Source organism: Nerophis lumbriciformis, linkage group LG36, assembly GCF_033978685.3.
Source record: "Nerophis lumbriciformis linkage group LG36, RoL_Nlum_v2.1, whole genome shotgun sequence".
NCBI classification, from domain to species: Eukaryota; Metazoa; Chordata; class Actinopteri; order Syngnathiformes; family Syngnathidae; genus Nerophis; species Nerophis lumbriciformis.
The window spans coordinates 23117727-23137500 of NC_084583.2; the positions used below are offsets into that span (position 1 = coordinate 23117727).

The 19774-nt window shown below is 42.3% G+C and overlaps 1 protein-coding gene across 2 annotated transcripts in view; it reads left to right on the plus strand.

Annotated features, from left to right (window-relative positions):
• Positions 1-19774, plus strand: part of atp10b (ATPase phospholipid transporting 10B) — a 105914-nt gene that overhangs the window by 39822 nt on the left and 46318 nt on the right. For both annotated transcript variants that reach the window (XR_012049356.1, XM_061930097.2), the window contains exons 10-13: positions 4570-5065; positions 5148-5248; positions 5334-5460; positions 7270-7454. Coding sequence is in view for 1 of the 2 variants with exons in the window: in XM_061930097.2 (XP_061786081.2) it covers positions 4570-5065; positions 5148-5248; positions 5334-5460; positions 7270-7454 (909 nt within the window). In the remaining variant the exon portion in view is untranslated. The remainder of the gene's footprint in view (positions 1-4569; positions 5066-5147; positions 5249-5333; positions 5461-7269; positions 7455-19774) is intronic.

Consider the following 19774-nt stretch of genomic DNA (forward strand, 5'->3'; position numbering starts at 1 on the left):
CCAAGCAACGTTATCATGGACGCCCCTGCTTATTTCAGCAAGACAATGCCAAGCCACGTGTTACATCAACGTGGCTTCATAGTAAAAGAGTGCGGGTACTAGACTGGCCTGCCTGTAGTCCAGACCTGTCTCCCATTGAAAATGTGTGGCGCATTATGAAGCCTAAAATACCACAACGGAGACCCCCGGACTGTTGAACAACTTAAGCTGTACATCAAGCAAGAATGGGAAAGAATTCCACCTGAGAAGCTTCAAAAATGTGTCTCCTCAGTTCCCAAACGTTTACTGAGTGTTGTTAAAAGGAAAGCCCATGTAACACAGTGGTGAACATGCCCTTTCCCAACTACTTTGGCACGTGTTGCAGCCATGAAATTCTAAGTTAATTATTATTTGCAAAAAAAAAATAAAGTTTATGAGTTTGAACATCAAATATCTTGTCTTTGTAGTGCATTCAATTGAATATGGGTTAAAAATGATTTGCAAATCATTGTATTCCGTTTATATTTACATCTAACACAATTTCCCAACTCATATGGAAACGGGGTTTGTAATAAGAGTCCAGTCCATAGTGGATCCAACATAATAGTAAGAGTCCAGTCCATAGTGGATCCAACATAATAGTAAGAGTCCAGTCCATAGTGGGGCCAGCAGGAAACCATCCCGAGCGGAGACGGGTCAGCAGCGCAGAGATGTTCCCTGCCGATGCACAGGCGAGCGGTCCACCCCGGGTCTCGACTCTGGACAGCCAGCACTTCATCCATGGCCACCGGACCTGTGCCCCCCCCTCCCCCCTCCACAAGGGAGAGAGGGGAGCAGAGGAGAAAGGAAAAGAAACGGCAGATCAACTGGTCTAAAAAGGGGGTCTATTTAAAGGCTAGAGTATACAAATGAGTTTTATGATGGGACTTAAATGCTTCTACTGAGGTAGCATCTCTAATTGTTACCGGGAGGGCATTCCATAGTACTGGAGCCCCAATAGAAAACGCTCTATAGCCCGCAGACTTTTTTTGGGTTCAGGGAATCACTAATTTGCCGGAGTTCTTTGATCGCAGATTTCTTGCCGGGACATATGGTACAATACAATCGGCAAGATAGGATGGAGCTAGACCGTGTAGTATTTTGTACGTAAGTAGTAAAACCTTAAAGTCACATCTTAAGTGCACAGGAAGCCAGTGCAGGTGAGCCAGTATAGGTATATGTGTAGGTATATATGTATATAAAGGTATATACAGTATAGGCGTAATATGATCAAACTTTCTTGTTCTTGTGAAAAGTCTAGCAGACGCATTTTGTACCAACTGTAATTTTTTAATGCTAGACATAGGGAGACCCGAAAATAATACGTTACAGTAGTCGAGACGAGACGTAACGAACGCGTGAATAATGATCTCAGCGTCGCTAGTGGATAAAATAGAACGAATTTTAGCGATATTACGGAGATGAAAGAAGGCCGTTTTAGTAACACTCTTAATGTGTGACTCAAAGGAGAGAGTTGGGTGGAAGATAATACCCAGATTCTTTACTGAGTCGCCTTGTGTAATTGTTTGGTTGTCAAATGTTAAGGTGGTATTATTAAATAAATGTCGGTGTTTAGCAGGACCGATAATCAGCATTTCCGTTTTCTTGGCGTTGAGTTGCAAGAAGTTAGCGGACATCCATTGTTTAATTTCATTAAGACACGCCTCCAGCTGACTACAATCCGGCGTGTTGGTCAGCTTTAGGGGCATGTAGAGTTGGCTGTCATCAGCATAACAATGAAAACTAACACCGTATTTGCGTATGATGTCGCCTAGCGGCAGCATGTAAATACTAAAGAGTGCAGGGCCAAGAACCGAACCCTGAGGAACTCCGCACGTTACCTTAACATAGTCCGAGGTCACATTGTTATGGGAGACGCATTGCATCCTGTCAGTAAGATAAGAGTTAAACCACGACAAGGCTAAGTCTGACATACCAATACGTGTTTTGATACGCTCTAATAAAATATTATGATCGACGGTATGGAAAGCAGCGCTAAGATCAAGAAGCAGCAACATAGATGACGCATCAGAATCCATCGTTAGCAGTAGATCATTAGTCATTTTTGCGCGTAGAGTGATTTGCCCTGAAACCGGATTGAAAAGGTTCACAGAGATTGTTAGACACTAAGTGTTCATTTAGCTGCTGTGCGACAATTTTTTCGAGGATTTTCGAAATAAAGGGAAGGTGGGACACCGGTCAGTAGTTTACCATGAGGTCAGGATCAAGGTTAGGTCTTTTGAGCAGAGGATGAATAACCGCTTTCTTGAATGCTAGGGGAACAGTGCCATAGGAAAGTGATAAGTTTGGGTTGTATGGGTTGTACTTGTATAGCGCTTTTCTACCTTCAAGGTACTCAAAGCGCTTTGACACTACTTCCACATTTACCCATTCACACACACATTCACACACTGATGGAGGGAGCTGCCATGCAAGGCGCTAACCAGCACCCATCAGGAGCAAGGGTGAAGTGTCTTGCTCAGGACACAACGGACATGACGAGGTTGGTACTAGGTGGGGATTGAACCAGGGACCCTCGGGTCGCGCACGGCCATTCTCCCACTGCGCCACGCCGTCCCTAGTTTATAATATTTAGCACTGATGGACCTAATAATACAAAAAGCTCCTTGATAAGTTTCCCAGGAAGTGGGTCAAGTAAACATGTTGTTTGTTTTATCCCACTTACACGCCTTCAAAACAAAAGTTTTGTAAAAAAACGGTCACCTTTTTTCAAACATTATCTCTTATGAGCGCGTTTGTCGTGACGGCTTCAAACAAGCACAGGAAAGAGATTGAACCCTTCAGATTAAAAGTTGACCAAAGAGTTTTAATTACTGCTCTGGTTTGGATTTTATGTGCCGTCAAAGTCGGTCCCGTCCATCGCTGCTTGCAGCTTTAATTATTATTACTATTATTAAGACAGACAGATAAACATACAGCAAAATGAGCAATATATAGACATTTCAAAATACACACACACACACACACACACACAAACACACAAAATCATCAATTACCAGGGCGTTGATTTAGTGATTGGTGACTCTTTAAAAGACCAACAGGCCTCTCACACCCTGTTGCAACTCAACTCACACAATGGCAATGCTTTTGCTGCTACTGCAAGATGCCGCAGATCGTGCCCTGGGGAGGGAGCGCATATTTCACGACCATGTAGACCTATTTGCCCGAAGTGACGAATATTTATTTGAACGCTTTAGGCTACCTCAGCAGTCCCTCCTTTCTTAAATTTACGTTTTGACATTATGTATTTCTTCTGAAATCTGTTTGTGTTTTCTCCGTGTGTTTGATGTTCGGCTTTTCCGCCGGAATTGTGCCCTTACACGGGGAATTAAGGGCCTTTACCTATGCAAATTGCGGAATTAAGGGTGTTTACATATGCATATTGTGGAAATAAGGGCGTGTTTGTATGCAAATTATGATAGACCCGCACGCGCTAACCATTTGGCATTCAGCAACTTAAGAACACCAGGTGGGAACAATTTGGCCGTTTAAGAACACATCATGAATTTGAATGGACTCCTCTTAGGACATCACTTAGGAAGAAAGATAAGAGGAAAAGTTAGGAACTTATTGCTGAATGGGACCCTTTGTCCCTAGGTCTGTGGTTTGAAATCACAAAAGTCTTTAACTTTAACAGCCTACAAAGATTAGGAAAAATTCAAATCAAATCCACTTTACCTTGTTGGTTAATCTTCTCGGGTGTGCAGCGGAAGGGGGGGGGGGGGGGGGGGGGGGCAGTGTCGACAACGCTGTCGATGCTTCCTAAATGTTTCAAACCCCACATCACTTGTCCATTCCTTTCCTTGCGCTCATATTGAGCAAGCAAAACTAGGAAAAATGTTTTTGAAAGGCTAAGAAAAACACTTAAAAAGCAGCACTGCTGTGCTGACTGATTGAGTAGCGGCGATCGATCAGCCCACCCACAATGGCTGTGCTGCAGGCACACAACGGGCAGATGAAACGTTCTTACACTTAGACAAGATTTGCACTACAACACATGTTTTATTTAGTCTGTAGTTCATGAAGGGAAATGTTTGTACAATGAGAGCTTCGTAAATCGAGGTTCCACTGTATATGCCTTTGTCTTATTTTCCATGCTTTGCGAATAAAATCTGAAAAAAAATGCTCTCTTCGGTGAAACCTACTGAAACACCGACAGATGATGATCACTAAGCTAAAGATAGTTGGTAATATATTTTTTTTGCACAAAACAAAGTTGGTAAAAGGTCAATCTGTTTCAGGATACTGTTCATCAAATTCTAAAGCTAATGATTATTTGCAAAAAAAATGTTTTTATCAGTTTGAACATCAAATATGTTGTCTTTGTAGCATATTCAACTGAATATGGGTTGGAAATTATTCGCAAATCATTGTATTCCGTTTATATTTACATCTAACACAATTTCCCAACTCATATGGAAACGGGGTGTGTATGATGAAGATACAAAACAAAGTGGCAGGGTCATAGCCACATGTAGAATTTGTGTGGTTGGGATAACATGAACCTTTCTTTGTTTTCTATTCTTCCAGACACATGAGTATACAAGTCCCGTCCAGTCGTCGAATCCACTGGACAACTTCTCCAACCTTTTGAAGAGAGCGGGTTCAGTTCGCAACATGTTTGCCTCGAAAGCCGAAAGGGACCGAACCTTCTCGGACAACTCTTTTAAAGAGGAAGATGGCTTTAACCCCTCCCCAAAAGTGGACGATTCGGGAGTTGTCCCATCACGTGGGGGTGAGCAGCCCAGCACGGTGTGCTACGAGGCAGAAAGTCCAGACGAGGCAGCTTTGGTGTATGCCGCCAAAGCGTATGGCTTCACTCTGCTGAGCCGCACCCCCGACAGTGTGACTGTGAGGCTGCCGTCTGGCCAGAACCTGGTTTTCGAGGTCCTCGACACGTTGTCCTTTGACTACAACAGGAAGAGAATGTCTGTTCTTGTGCGACACCCCGTCACCAAGGAGTTTGTGCTCTACTCCAAAGGTGCAGACTACGCCATCATGGAGCTTCTTGGTGCACCTTATGCTGGTGAAGACACTTTCTCAATGCCCATGACTTCATATTCTAAATGAAAACCTGAGGATATTTACTTGTGTCACAATATTTCCAGAGCATCTGAGTGGAAATCAGAGGGATATTGTTGCAGATACCCAATATCACCTTGACTGTTACGGCAAAGAGGGCCTGCGTACGCTTTGCTTCACGAAAAAGGTGCACACTCACGAAGATGATCAATCACTGCTATGTTTGTGTCCTGCAACGACAACAGCTTCTTGTGGTCTTGCATGTGCTGCAGGTCGTGAGCGCCAAAGACTACGAAGACTGGCGCGTGAGCAGACTGAGAGCTAAGGCCGCCATCGACGGCAGAGAGCAGCTCATTACGGACACCGCTGTGCAGCTGGAGACAAACCTCACCCTGCTGGGTAACAAAAACATACATTTGTGATGAACTCTTGTCTGTAAATCACGTGTCTTCCTTCTTTCTGATGCGTCATCTATGTTGCTGCTTCTTGATCTTAGCGCTGCTTTCGATACCGTCGATCATAATATTTTATTAGAGCGTATCAAAACACGTATTGGTATGTCAGACTTAGCTTTGTCGTGGTTTAACTCTTATCTTACTGACAGGATGCAATGCGTCTCCCATAATAATGTGACCTCGGACTATGTTAAGGTAACGTGCGGAGTTCCTCAGGGTTCGGTTCTTGGCCCTGCACTCTTTAGTATTGACATGCTGCCGCTAGGCGACATCATACGCAAATACGGTGTTAGCTTTCATTGTTATGCTGATGACACCCAACTCTACATGCCCCTAAAGCTGACCAACACGCCGGATTGTAGTCAGCTGGAGGCGTGTCTTAATGAAATTAAACAATGGATGTCCGCTAACTTCTTGCAACTCAACGCCAAGAAAACGGAAATGCTGATTATCGGTCCTGCTAAACACCGACATTTATTTAATAATACCACCTTAACATTTGACAGCCAAACAATTACACAAGGCGAATCAGTAAAGAATCTGGGTATTATTTTCGACCCAACTCTCTCCTTTGAATCACACATTAAGAGTGTTACTAAAACGGCCTTCTTTCATCTCCGTAATATCGCTAAAATGCGTTCTATTTTATCCACTAGCGACGCTGAGATCATTATTCATGCGTTCGTTACGTCTCGTCTCGACTACTGTAACGTATTATTTTCGGGTCTCCCTATGTCTAGCATTAAAAGATTACAGTTGGTACAAAATGCGGCTGCTAGACTTTTGACAAGAACAAGAAAGTTTGATCATATTACGCCTATACTGTATATACCTTTATATACATATATATATATACCTATACTGGCTCACCTGCACTGGCTTCCTGTGCACTTAAGATGTGACTTTAAGGTTTTACTACTTACGTATAAAATACTACACGGTCTAGCTCCGTCCTATCTTGTCGATTGCATTGTACCATATGTCCCGGCAAGAAATCTGCGTTCAAAGAACTCCGGCTTATTAGTGATTCCCAGAGCCCAAAAAAAGTCTGCGGGCTATAGAGCGTTTTCTATTGGGGCTCCAGTACTATGGAATGCCCTCCCGGTAACAATTAGAGATGCTACCTCAGTAGAAGCATTTAAGTCCCATCTTAAAACTCATTTGTATACTCTAGCCTTTAAATAGCCCCCCTGTTAGACCAGTTGATCTGCCGTTTCTTTTCTTTTCTCCTCTGCTCCCCTTTTCCTTGAGGGGGGGGGGGGGGGGGGGGGGGCACAGGTCCGGTGGCCATGGATGAAGTGCTGGCTGTCCAGAGTCGGGACCCGGGGTGGACCGCTCGCCTGTGCATCGGCAGGGAACATCTCTGCGCTGCTGACCCGTCTCCGCTCGGGATGGATTCCTGCTGGCCCCACTATGGACTGGACTCTTACTATTATGTTAGATCCACTATGGACTGGACTCTCACTATTATGTTAGATCCACTATGGACTGGACTCTCACAATATTATGTCAGACCCACTCGACATCCATTGCTTTCGGTCTCCCCTAGAGGGGGGGGGTTACCCACATATGCGGTCCTCTCCAAGGTTTCTCATAGTCATTCACATCGACGTCCCACTGGGGTGAGTTTTTCCTTGCCCGTATGTGGGCTTTGTACCGAGGATGTCGTTGTGGCTTGTGCAGCCCTTTGAGACACTTGTGATTTAGGGCTATATAAATAAAGATTGATTGATTGATTGATTGATTCCTGCAGGGGCGACGGGCATCGAGGACCGTCTACAGGACAACGTTCCAGACACCATCGTGGCACTGCGGGAGGCGGGAATCAAGGTGTGGGTGCTGACTGGAGACAAGCCGGAGACAGCTGTCAACATCGGCTATGCCTGCAGGCTGCTGGAAGACGAAGACCTGGTGATTAACATGAGCTGCAAAAACAAGGTGAGGAGGCGCTTATCTACACTTCTCACCTACGTTCAGGGCCGGCCCGTGGCATAGGCCGTATAGGCAAATGCTAAGGGCGCCGTCCATCAGGGGGCACCACACCAGTGCCACAAATGTTGGAGAAAAAAAAAAAAAGTTGGTACTATTATTTCTAAATACAAAAAATAAGCCCACGTTAATTAAAATGCAAAGTAAAGCCTATTTAATAGAAATATTATTTGTTACAACATTATGCCCAAACCCCCCTCCTCCCCCCGCACGGTGCGCCCCCTCCCTTCCCGTATCATGACTCTTTTTGGACGTCACCACATCAAAAAATCAACACAAGATGCCAAAACTGTCAGGTGCCCAGGGAAGAAAAAAGAGAAAAGAAGAGGAGGAGAAACGAGAAAAAGACAGAGGTAGCAGGTAGGTAACGTTAGCCTACATAAAATTATTTGTCTGTCACAGAATGTGATAGTAACCTGGCTTTTTAGCATTAAGCTAATGCTACATGATTCGGCAATTGCTAATCAATAAATAGCTAGTTCTGTTTTAACGTCGGGTTAATATTGTGGAGGGGGCTAAATTGTTATGGAAAATAATAATGTAATGTTAGGTACCGTATTTTCCGCACCATAAGGCGCCCTGGGTTATAAGCCGCGCCTTCAATGAACGGCATATTTCAAAACTTTGTCCACCTATAAGCCGCCCCGTGTTATAAGCCGCATCTAACTGCGCTAAAGGAATGTCAAAAAAACAGTCAGATAGGTCAGTCAAACTTTAATAATATATTAAAAACCAGCGTGATGTGGGCGCGCATGGAGTCGTATATCAACATGGACGGAGCTGCGTGAAAAAAGCCACCCGGCCTCTTCGCGTAAACTTCCCTTAACCACTCGCTCATCTTTTCTTCATCCATCCATCCCTTCGAGTTAGCTTTTATGATGACGCCGGCTGGAAAGGTCTCTTTTGGCAAGGTCTTCCTTTTGAATATCACCATGGGTGGAAGTTTCTGGCCATTAGCATGGCAAGCTAGAACCACAGTGAAGGATGACTTCTCATTCCCTGTGGTGCGAATATTCACCGTACGTGCTCCCGTTGTATCCACAGTGCGGTTCACAGGAATATCAAAAGTCAGTGGAACCTCGTCCATGTTGATAATGTTCTCTGGCCGGATCTTTTTTTCAGCTATCTTGTTTTTACAATATGCACGGAAAGTAGCCAGCTTTTCTTGAAAGTCTTTAGGCAGTTGCTGTGAAATAGTAGTCCGTGTGCGGATGGAGAGATTGCGTCTTTTCATGAACCGGATCCCTGTCGCTTAGTAGGAGCCATTTTGTGGTCTTTACAGATGTAAACACACAAAGGAAATGAAACGTAATATCCACGCGCTTCTTCTTCTTCTACGCGGGCGGGTGGTTGCTTACAGTAGAAGAAGAAGCGCTTCCTGTTCTATGGGGGCGGGTGCTTACCTTGGCGGTTGCTTGCGTAGAAGAAGAAGCACTTCCTCTTCTACGGGGAAAAAAGATGGCGGCTGTTTACCGTAGTTGCGAGACCGAAACTTTATGAAAATGAATCTTAATATTAATCCATATATAAAGCGCACCGGGTTATAAGCCGCACTGTCAGCTTTTGAGTAAATTTGTGGTTTTTAGGTGCGGCTAATAGTGCGGAAAATACGGTAATTACACTACTCCCACCTTACATTCCTCAGGGACATTTCTTTCTTTCTTTAGTTTATTTGGAACATGAACACACTTACATCATAATACATCACACAATTTCATATCATTTCATTTTACATCATGCCCCGAAAAGGAGTAGGAAGAAGCAAAGCTTATTTAATCCTACCCCTTTCCCACTTCAAAGCGTTTACAAATATATACTGTAGAATCATTTACTGACCTTTTTATATAACAAAATAACATCTATGAATTAGTATACAACAGTTTTGTAATATGTAATCAATTAATTAATTCAGTCATTATTAACATACTGAGATGAAGAATATCTTATTTTCAATAAGGTTGAAAGTATTTCTCATAATTCTTCTTCTTTGTACTCTGTAAGCACTATTATTTTGAACAACCTCTTAAACTGGATCATATCAGTACAATTTTTAAATTCTTTACTTAATCCATTCCATCATTTAATTCCACATACTGATATGCTAAAAGTTCTAAGTGTTGTACGTGCATATAAATGTTTGTATTAGATCTTTTAAGCAGGTGTTTTTTGTTTACATTGTTATTGCCTTCTGGTTAGCTAATGTTTGCCCTGCAGGTAATAGTCACTTTTCCACCCCTTTATATATTAGGTATAGTTGTAAGTAAAAAAAAAAGGTCAAAGACAAAGCTATTCGGGTTCTTGTGAGTATATACACTTCACTGCCGATGTGGGGGGGCGCCACCTAAAATCTTGCCTAGGGCGCCAGATTGGTTAGGGCCGGGCCTGCCTACGTTGGTGTAATGTTCGGCTTCTTGTGGCATTTCTTTCCCTTCAGCCTGAGTGAAGGGGGTTTAAACATGTCAACATGAGTACAGACACACTTCTTAAAGGGGAACATTATCACCAGACCTATGTAAGCGTCAATATATACCTTGATGTTGCAGAAAAAAGACCATATATTTTTTTAACCGATTTCCGAAACTCTAAATGGGTGAATTTTGGCGAATTAAACGCCTTTCTATTATTCGCTCTCGGAGCGATGACGTCACAACGTGACGTCGCATCGGGAAGCAATCCGCCATTTTCTCAAACACCGAGTTAAAAGTTAAAGTTAAAGTACCAATGATTGTCACACACACACTAGGTGTGGCGAAATTATTCTCTGCATTTGACCCATCACCCTTGATCACCCCCTGGGAGGTGAGGGGAGCAGTGGGCAGCAGCGGTGGCTGCGCCCGGGAATCATTTTGGTGATTTAACCCCCAATTCCAACCCTTGATGCTGAGTGCCAAGCAGGGAGGTAATGGGTCCCATTTTTATAGTCTTTGGTATGACTCGGCCGGGGTTTGAACTCCCAACCTACCGATCTCAGGACGGACACTCTAACCACTAGGCCACTGAGTCAAATCAGCTCTGTTATTTTCCGTTTTTTCGACTGTTTTCCGTACCTTGGAGACATCATGCCTCGTCGGTGTGTTGTCGGAGGGTGTAACAACACCAACAGGGACGGATTCAAGTTGCACCAGTGGCCCAAAGATGCGAAAGTGGCAAGAAATTGGACGTTTGTTCCGCACACTTTACCGACGAAAGCTATGCTACGACAGAGATGGCAAGAATGTGTGGATATCCTGCGACACTCAAAGCCGAAGCATTTCCAACGATAAAGTCAAAGAAATCTGCCGCCAGACCCCTATTGAGTCTGCCGGAGTGTGTGAGCAATTCAGGGACAAAGGACCTCGGTAGCACGGCAAGCAATGGCGGCAGTTTGTTCCCGCAGACGAGCGAGCTAAACCCCCTGGATGTCTTGGCTCACCCCGTCCCTTATGCCACCGAAGATGATCAAGAGAAGAATATCGACCCTAGCTTCCCTCGCCTGCTGACATGAGGGTATGTCTACAGAATATATTAATTGATGAAAATTGGGCTGTCTGCACTCTCAAAGTGCATGTTGTTGCCAAATGTATTTCATATGCTGTAAACCTAGTTCATAGTTGTTAGTTTCCTTTAATGCCAAACAAACACATACCAATCGTTGGTTAGAAGGCGATCGCCGAATTCGTCCTCGCTTTCTCCCGTGTCGCTGGCTGTCGTGTCGTTTTTGTCGGTTTCGCTTGCATACGGTTCAAACCGATATGGCTCAATAGCTTCAGTTTCTTCTTCAATTTGGTTTTCGCTACCTGCCTCCACACTACAACCATCCGTTTCAATACATGCGTAATCTGTTGAATCGCTTAAGCCGCTGAAATCCGAGTCTGAATCCGAGCTAATGTCGCTATAGCTTGCTGTTCTATGCGCTATGTTTGTTTGTGTTGGCATCACTATGTGACGTCACAGGAAAATGGACGGGTGTATATAACGATGGTTAAAATCAGGCACTTTGAAGCTTTTTTTTTTTTTAGGGATATTGCGTGATGGGTAACATTTTGAAAAAAACTTTGAAAAATATAATAAGCCACTGGGAACTGATTTTTATTGGTTTTAACCATTCTGAAATTGTGATAATGTTCCCCTTTAAGAGGTCCATCATGACCATTTATTTACAAACCCCGTTTCCATATGAGTTGGGAAATTGTGTTAGATGTAAATATAAACGGAATACAATGATTTGCAAATCATTTTCAACCCATATTCAATTGAATGTACTACAAAGACAAGATATTAGATTTTTTATGTTTTTTATTTCTATTAAGTATCCCCATTAGCTGGTTGCCTCAACAACCAACTTGTCTTCCTGGGGTCCACAATTACAAGTAAAAGCATATAATTATAACTACACAATACAGAAGAAAAAAAAATAATAATAAAAGCATCAATAAGAAAACAAGCAAACAATTTACAGTCACAGAATAATAATTACCATATAAATATAACTACACAATATAAAACCAAACAAATCATCAACAAGCAGACTAATTTAAAGACTCAGATAAAATATTACTCTCTTTTTAAAAACCTGTTTACTTTCAATGCCGGTGAGAATTCGAGGCAGGTTATTCCATATCGATAAAGATCTATAAATAAAAGATTTCCATATTTGATGTTCAAACTCATAAACTTTATTCATTTTTTTTGCAAATAACAATTAACTTAGAATTTCATGGCTGCAACACGTGCCAAAGTAGTTGGGAAAGGGCATGTTCACCACTGTGTTACATGGCCTTTCCTTTTAACAACACTCAGTAAACGTTTGGGAACTGAGGAGACACATTTTTGAAGCTTCTCAGGTGGAATTCTTTCCCATTCTTGCTTGATGTACAGCTTAAGTTGTTCAACAGTCCGGGGGTCTCCGTTGTGGTATTTTAGGCTTCATAATGCGCCACACAAACTGCTTTACGGTAGACGAAAACGTGACTGCTGTTGTTGTGTGTTGTTACCGCGCTGGGAGGACGTTAATGAAACTGCCTAACAATAAACCCACATAAGAAACCAAGAACTCGCTCTCGACCATTCTACAGTTATAACGTGATTGGGCAGGCACGCTGTTTATATTGTGGGAAAGCGGACGTGAAAACAGGCTGTCGACACATCACTCACGTCCGCCTGAATTTCGGGAGATTTTCGGGAGAAAATTTGTCCCGGGAGGTTTTCGGGAGAAGCGCTGAATTTCCGGAGTCTCCCGGAAAATCCGTGAGGGTTGGCAAGTATGCATCTCTGGCAACTCCTTTTGATCCTCAAAAGGATAAGATCCACATGAATTAATACATGTTTGTTTTTAAAACAACAGACTGCAACATACAGTTTTTTATTAAAAATGTGTTTATTTCACACCTTTACCATTACTTATTTTTGAGTCTCCTTGTTAATGCAAAATGAAACACTGATTACTATACATTAAATATAAATGATCTATTGAATAAACATTTGACTCGTTTGACAGCACTGATGGAACTACTTGCTCTGTACTCTGTTACAAAAATGCTTTGTTGAGTTTCACCTATTTTGAATGAATTTTAGCAGGTTTAATAGACAAAAGGTTGACCCCCCTGGTGGAAAAAGTTTGGACATCCCAGATTCCTGCGGTCACATGATGAACAGTGTAATGCTGGGCTTATTTCTAAAAATCTGGATTTATTTTGTGGCTTATCAGTTTGCAGCTACATGACTGTTCAAATAAATAAAGAGACAGGATTTATAGTATTTTCCTAACCTGTTCCAATCGTTGCATTTTGCCATTCCCAACTGCTATCGTGTAAAACGTCGAGCATCCACCAATTAGATTGCAGGATTGCTGTGACACTATTGATCTTAAGTCTTTATGTTAACCTGTAGCTTTGCTGTGCCCTGCAGTTGTAATAGCTTCCAAATACTACACTCGCAATGTATCTACGTTGGTGCTTTTTTGTGGTTAATCTCAGTTGTGTTTGATCCGGTTAAAGTCAAGGCTCTCAGGTTCTCGATAACAAGCCGTCCGTCATGGGCCTGACTTTTTGCACTGAGGAATTATTTAAAATATCGTGACAATACTGTATGAATAATTCATTCAGAACTACAAACCCCGTTTCCATATGAGTTGGGAAATTGTGTTAGATGTAAATATAAACGGAATACAATGATTTGCAAATCCTTTTCAACCCATATTCAGTTGAATATGCTACAAAGACAACATATTTGATGTTCAAACTGATAAACTTTTTTTTTTTTTTTTGCAAATAATCATTAACTTTAGAATTTGATGCCAGCAACACGTGACAAAGAAGTTGGGAAAGGTGGCAATAAATACTGATAAAGTTGAGGAATGCTCATCAAACACTTATTTGGAACATCCCACAGGTGTGCAGGCTAATTGGGAACAGGTGGGTGCCATGATTGGGTATAAAAGTAGATTCCATGAAATGCTCAGTCATTCACAAACAAGGATGGGGCGAGGGTCACCACTTTGTCAACAAATGCGTGAGCAAATTGTTGAACAGTTTAAGAAAAACCTTTCTCAACCAGCTATTGCAAGGAATTTAGGGATTTCAACATCTTCGGTCCGTAATATCATCAAAGGGTTCAGAGAATCTGGAGAAATCACTGCACGTAAGCAGCTAAGCCCGTGACCTTCGATCCCTCAGGCTGTACTGCATCAACAAGCGACATCAGTGTGTAAAGGATATCACCACATGGGCTCTGGAACACTTCAGAAACCCACTGTCAGTAACTACAGTTGGTCGCTACATCTGTAAGTGCAAGTTAAAACTCTCCTATGCAAGGCGAAAACCGTTTATCAACAACACCCAGAAACGCCGTCGGCTTCGCTGGGCCTGAGCTCATCCAAGATGGATTGATGCAAAGTGGAAAAGTGTTCTGTGGTCTAACGAGTCCACATTTCATATTGTTTTTGGAAACTGTGGACGTCGTGTCCTCCGGACCAAAGAGGAAAAGAACCATCAGGATTGTTATAGGCGCAAAGGTGAAAAGCCAGCATGTGTGATGGTATGGGGGTGTATTAGTGCCCAAGACATGGGTAACTTACACATCTGTGAAGGCACCATTAATGCTGAAAGGCACATACAGGTTTTGGAGCAACATATGTTGCCATCCAAGCAACGTTACCATGGACGCCCCTGCTTATTTCAGCATGACAATGCAAAGCCACGTGTTACATCAACGTGGCTTTATAGTAAAAGAGTGCGGGTACTAGACTGGCCTGCCTGTAGTCCAGACCTGTCTCCCATTGGTGCATTATGAAGCCTAAAATAGCACAACGGAGACCCCCGGACTGTTGAACAACTTAAGCTGTACATCAAGCAAGAATGGGAAAGAATTCCACCTGAGAAGTTTAAAAAATGTGTCTCCTCAGTTCCCAAACGTTTACTGAGTGTTATTAAAAGAAAAGGTGATGTAACACAGTGGTGAACATGCCCTTTCCCAACTACTTTGGCATGTGTTGCAGCCATGAAATTCTAAGTTAATTATTATTTGCAAAAAAAAAATGTTTATCAGTTTGAACATCAAATATGTTGTCTTTGTAGTGCATTCATTTGAATATGGGTTGAAAAGGATTTGCAAATCATTGTATTCCGTTTATATTTACATCTAACACAATTTCCCAACTCATATGGAAACAGGGTTTGTATATACTACTGTAGTATTGCTTGAAAATGCTTAATTTAGGACCAGAAAAACTGTAGAACATGCTTTAGACAAATTGTAAATACACCCCAAAAAATCTGCAATGTGGTGAAGCAGCAATATTTGAATTGCGATACAAAACACAAGAATGACGAAACACTGCAAATTTAACGCATGTCTGCAGTCCCCTGTGTGGTACTACTGAAGAAATATTTCATCACCTCATAGTACTAGGTTCTTGTAATGGTTATTCAATTATGCTCAGATCTTTAAAGGGGAACATTATCACCAGACCTATGTAAGCGTCAATATATACCTTGATGTTGCAGAAAAAAGACCATATATTTTTTTAACCGATTTCCAAACTCGAAATGGGTGAATTTTGGCGAATTAAACGCCTTTCTATTATTCGCCATTTTCTCACTTTCGTCAGTGTGTTGTCGGAGGGTGTAACAACACGAACAGGGACGGATTCAAGTTGCACCAGTGGCCCAAAGATGCCAAAGTGGCAAGAAATTGGACGAAATTTGTTCAAAATACGAGGCTGTGGGGAAAGCCGACGAAATGGTCGGTCGTTTGTTCCGCACACTTTACCGACGAAAGCTATGCTGCGACAGAGATGGCAAGAATGTGTGGATATCCTGCGACACTCAAAGCAGATGCTGACATCAACTCCAAAACTGGACAGATCAGCTTTCAGGAAAAGAGAGCGGATGAGGGTATGTCTACAGAATATATGAATTGATGAAAACTTTATTCATTTCTCGCGGTTTTACGTAAATTGTTATACATAAACTGTGTTTACCAATAATTTAGCTTACAAACTTTTATTTTTTTCAATCATTCGAGTACCGTATTTTCCGCACCATAAGGCGCCCTGGGTTATAAGCCGCGCCTTCAATGAACGGCATATTTCAAAACTTTGTCCACCTATAAGCCGCCCCGTGTTGTAAGCCGCATCTAACTGCGCTAAAGGAATGTCAAAAAAACAGTCAGATAGGTCAGTCAAACTTTAATAATATATTAAAACCAGCGTGATGTGGGCGCGCATGGAGTCGTATATCAACATGGACAGAGCTGCGTGAAAAAAGCCACCCGGCCTCTTCGCGTAAACTTAAACTTACCTTAACCACTCGCTCATCTTTTCTTCATCCATCCATCCCTTCGAGTTAGCTTTTATGATGACGCCGGCTGGAAAGGTCTCTTTTGGCAAGGTCTTCCTTTTGAATATCACCATGGGTGGAAGTTTCTGGCCATTAGCATGGCAAGCTAGAACCACAGTGAAGGATGACTTCTCATTCCCTGTGGTGCGAATATTCACCGTACGTGCTCCCGTTGTATCCACAGTGCGGTTCACAGGAATATCAAAAGTCAGTGGAACCTCGTCCATGTTGATATTGTTCTCTGGCCGGATCTTTTTTTCAGCTATCTTGTTTTTACAATATGCACGGAAAGTAGCCAGCTTTTCTTGAAAGTCTTTAGGCAGTTGCTGTGAAATAGTAGTCCGTGTGCGGATGGAGAGATTGCGTCTTTTCATGAACCGGATCCCTGTCGCTTAGTAGGAGCCATTTTGTGGTCTTTACAGATGTAAACACACAAAGGAAATGAAACGTACGGTAATATCCGCGCGCTTTTTCTTCTTCTACGCGGGCGGGTGGTTGCTTACAGTAGAAGAAGAAGCGCTTCCTGTTCTATGGGGGCGGGTGCTTACCTTGGCGGTTGCTTGCGTAGAAGAAGAAGCACTTCCTCTTCTACGGGGAAAAAAGATGGCGGCTGTTTACCGTAGTTGCGAGACCGAAACTTTATGAAAATGAATCTTAATATTAATCCATATATAAAGCGCACCGGGTTATAAGCCGCACTGTCAGCTTTTGAGTAAATTTGTGGTTTTTAGGTGCGGCTAATAGTGCGGAAAATACGGTACATTCGGGTAGTCTTGTGTAATGCAGTATTTTGTGTCTATTTAGGTATGGTTAACCTGAGTGCTGAAATCGTGAAAAAATATATGTTCTTAGCGCGCCTGAAATGGGCTGTCTGCACTCTCAAAGTGCATGTTGTTGCCAAATGTATTTCATATGCTGTAAACCTAGTTCATAGTTGTTAGTTTCCTTTAATGCCAAACAAACACATACCAATCGTTGGTTAGAAGGCGATCGCCGAATTCGTCCTCGCTTTCTCCCGTGTCGCTGGCTGTCGTGTCGTTTTCGTCGGTTTCGCTTGCATACGGTTCAAACCGATATGGCTCAATAGCTTCAGTTTCTTCTTCAATTTGGTTTTCGCTACCTGCCTCCACACTACAACCATCCGTTTCAATACATGCGTAATCTGTTGAATCGCTTAAGCCGCTGAAAACCGAGTCTGAATCCGAGCTAATGTCGCTATAGCTTGCTGTTCTATCCGCCATGTTTGTTTGTGTTGGCATCACTGTGTGACGTCACAGGAAAATGGACGGGTGTATATAACGATGGTGTCATGTCTGTGTAATCATGTTTTGTTTTAAGTCATGTTTTGTTTAGTTATAGGACTCTTTAGTTTCTGTCTTTTCACTCCCTTGTCTTGTTTCCATGATTACCCCATTAGTTTCACCTGTTCCACGTTTGGACTCATTGTGCACTCTTGATTGTCACCATAGCAACCCATTAGTTTTCACCTGTCATGACTTGGACTATGGCTTGCTTTGTTCTCCCGAGGTGCAAGTGAATTGGACTGGATATGACTTGTAGGTGAATACATATTTAATAATCAGAATCAGAATCAGAATCAGCTTTATTGTCATTACGCAAGGTAACGAGATTGAGGCCATTCCATACAGTGCGATGTGTGCATGCTAGAAAAACAATGTGCAATATATAAAAATATAAAAAATGTAGAAGTGCAATGAATATGGTGTGAAATGAATATATACATGAAAAAAAACCCAAAAAAAACAGGGTGGTTGGTGGAATGGGTTATTGCACCGAAGAGAAGGCAGTTATGAGGGACAATGGGGCAGTCCGTTCAGGATGGTTATGGCCCTGGGGAAGAAGCTGTTCTTTAGCCTGTTTGTTTTGGTTTTAATGCACCTGTAGCGCTTCCCAGAGGGCAGCAGGTGGAACAGGTCAGAGCCAGGGTGGGTGCTGTCCTTGATGATGGCACTGGCTCTGTTGAGGCAGCGGGAAGTGTAGATGTCCGTCAAAGGAACAAAAGGCGCGCTCAAGGCGGATGTACAAACTTGACTAACGAAAACAAAAGACTTGCACGGGGGCAAAAAACTATGAACAACAAAAAAAACACTAACTGTGGCAATAATAAACAAACTTACTTGGCATGGACATGAAGTACGCAGAGGTGGACAGAGTGTGACAGGGGGCATAAATGCGGGGTTGTCGTCAGAAAGACAAACTGAAAAACACTGAACTTAAATACTACAGACATGATTAACGAAAACAGGTGCGTGACTCAAGACGTGAAACAGGTGCGTGACGTGACAGGTGAAAACTAATGGGTTGCTATGGTGACAATCAAGAGTGCACAATGAGTCCAAACGTGGAACAGGTGAAACTAATGGGGTAATCATGGAAACAAGACAAGGGAGTGAAAAAGACAGAAACTAAAGAGTCCTATAACTAAACAAAACATGACTTAAAACAAAACATGATTACACAGACATGACAGATGGTTAAAATCAGGCACTTTGAAGCTTTTTTTTAGGGATATTGCGTGATGGGTAAAATTTTGAAAAAAACTTCGAAAAATAAAATAAGCCACTGGGAACTGATTTTTAATGGTTTTAACCCTTCTGAAATTGTGATAATGTTCCCCTTTAAACTACGAGACACTGTCCGTGATTTTAAAAGTCACCTCAACATTTGACCTCATTTATATCATAATGAGGTCAAACAATGGATGTCCGCTAACTTCTTGCAACTCAACGCCAAGAAAACGGAAATGCTGATTATCGGTCCTGCTAAACACCGACATTTATTTAATAATACCACCTTAACATTTGACAACCAAACAATTACACAAGGCGACTCAGTAAAGAATCTGGGTATTATCTTCCACCCAACTCTCTCCTTTGAGTCACACATTAAGAGTGTTACTAAAACGGCCTTCTTTCATCTCCGTAATATCGCTAAAATCCGTTCTATTTTATCCACTAGCGACGCTGAGATCATTATTCATGCGTTCGTTACGTCTCGTCTCGACTACTGTAACGTATTATTTTCGGGTCTCCCTATGTCTAGCATTAAAAGACTACAGTTGGTACAAAATGCGGCTGCTAGACTTTTGACAAGAACAAGAAAGTTTGATCATATTTTGCTATACTGTATATACCTTTATATACATATATACATACATATATATATACCTATACTGGCTCACCTGCACTGGCTTCCTGTGCACTTAAGATGTGACTTTAAGGTTTTACTACTTACGTATAAAATACTACACGGTCTAGCTCCGTCCTATCTTGTCGATTGTATTGTACCATATGTCCCGGCAAGAAATCTGCGTTCAAAGAACTCCGGCTTATTAGTGATTCCCAGAGCCCAAAAAAAGTCTGCGGGCTATAGAGCGTTTTCTATTCGGGCTCCAGTACTATGGAATGCCCTCCCGGTAACAATTAGAGATGC